This window comes from Etheostoma spectabile, chromosome 8, assembly GCF_008692095.1.
Source record: "Etheostoma spectabile isolate EspeVRDwgs_2016 chromosome 8, UIUC_Espe_1.0, whole genome shotgun sequence".
In the NCBI taxonomy this organism is placed as follows: domain Eukaryota; kingdom Metazoa; phylum Chordata; class Actinopteri; order Perciformes; family Percidae; genus Etheostoma; species Etheostoma spectabile.
In genome coordinates this window covers 5,915,029-5,916,271 of record NC_045740.1, presented here as the reverse complement: position 1 = coordinate 5,916,271, position 1,243 = coordinate 5,915,029, and the positions used below count along the sequence as shown (strand labels likewise).

General features: G+C 38.1%; 1 protein-coding gene across 1 annotated transcript in view; it reads left to right on the top strand.

Annotated features, from left to right (window-relative positions):
* Positions 1-1,243, top strand: part of duox (dual oxidase) — a 13,603-nt gene that overhangs the window by 4,349 nt on the left and 8,011 nt on the right. The window contains exons 10-12 of the mRNA XM_032523166.1: positions 217-319; positions 545-717; positions 798-973. Of these exons, the coding sequence (XP_032379057.1) occupies positions 217-319; positions 545-717; positions 798-973 (452 nt within the window). The remainder of the gene's footprint in view (positions 1-216; positions 320-544; positions 718-797; positions 974-1,243) is intronic.

The following is a 1,243-nucleotide window of genomic DNA, read 5'->3' as shown; positions in this document are numbered from 1 at the left end:
ATATATATATATATATATAGTCTACACCTGAGCCACAGCCATATCTACTGCTTGTCTCATGAATATTAGGGATACGTATCTGTGGTTTGAAAGCAAATAAGACTTAAAATATACTTGTATTTTGAATGGTCTACTTGATGAAATCCATTAGAGAAAGAATATATATTATGTATTAAGCAATATTTTATATTAATGCTTTTGTCATTTTGTTTCTAGAGTGACAGTGTGAAGAGGAGCCAGGACGTAGACAACCTCCTCATGGGCATGGCTTCTCAGATTGCAGAGAGAGAAGACAACATTGTTGTTGAGGACCTGAGAGGTGTTTAATCATTCATATTCACTGCATGTAACAGGAAATGGTTTTCACATGCAAGGCCTTGCAATTTGCCTTGTTGCAGAAAATACCACAAAAGCACCAAAAAAGTCAAGCAATTATAAAAATAAAAAATAAATTTACAATAACATTACTCAGTATATCATTCATTAAACATATTCAAGTCTTAAACGAATTTGCACTGCTCTGATCTGATATGCACCCTGACAGACTTCATGTATGGACCCTTGAGGTTTAGCCGGACAGATCTGGTGGCCATGACCATCCAAAGAGGAAGAGACTTTGGCCTACGTAGTTACACTGAGATCAGAAACGCTCTGGATCTGCCACCTGTCAAAACATTTGAAGACATAAATCCTGTGCTCAACAGCAGCAACCCACAGGTAAAGTCTTTTAACAAAGAATGATCACATTGCTTAAAAGAGTTTATCAGTAATCCTGTGTGTGTTCTTGTGTCCAATAGTTGCTCCACGATATTGCAGAACTGTACAACAAAGACATTTCAAAACTGGAGCTCTTCCCTGGAGGACTGCTGGAGTCTCTTGATGGACCTGGTGAAGTTTTCTCCGCCATAATCTTGGACCAGTTTGAACGCATCAGAAACGGAGACCGCTTTTGGTTCGAGAACAAACAGAATGGGTAAGCTCCTCTTTGAAGATTTTTCAAAATAAAAACAGCTGTCATAGTATCTGATCTTACAGTATGGCATGATGTGGTGGAAATTCTATTACATAGGGTGAGATCTGGAATAAGGATTCACTCAACAAAGTCTTTTAAGTATTTATTCTTTGTGCAAAGAAGGTTTAGTTCATCAGGAGACTCTGAGAGAATGAACAAAGTGTTTTGGGAGAGCATCATCCCTATCTAGTTTCTACAAGGCTGAAAGCAAAGAGGGAAGTCTGGTCTGAA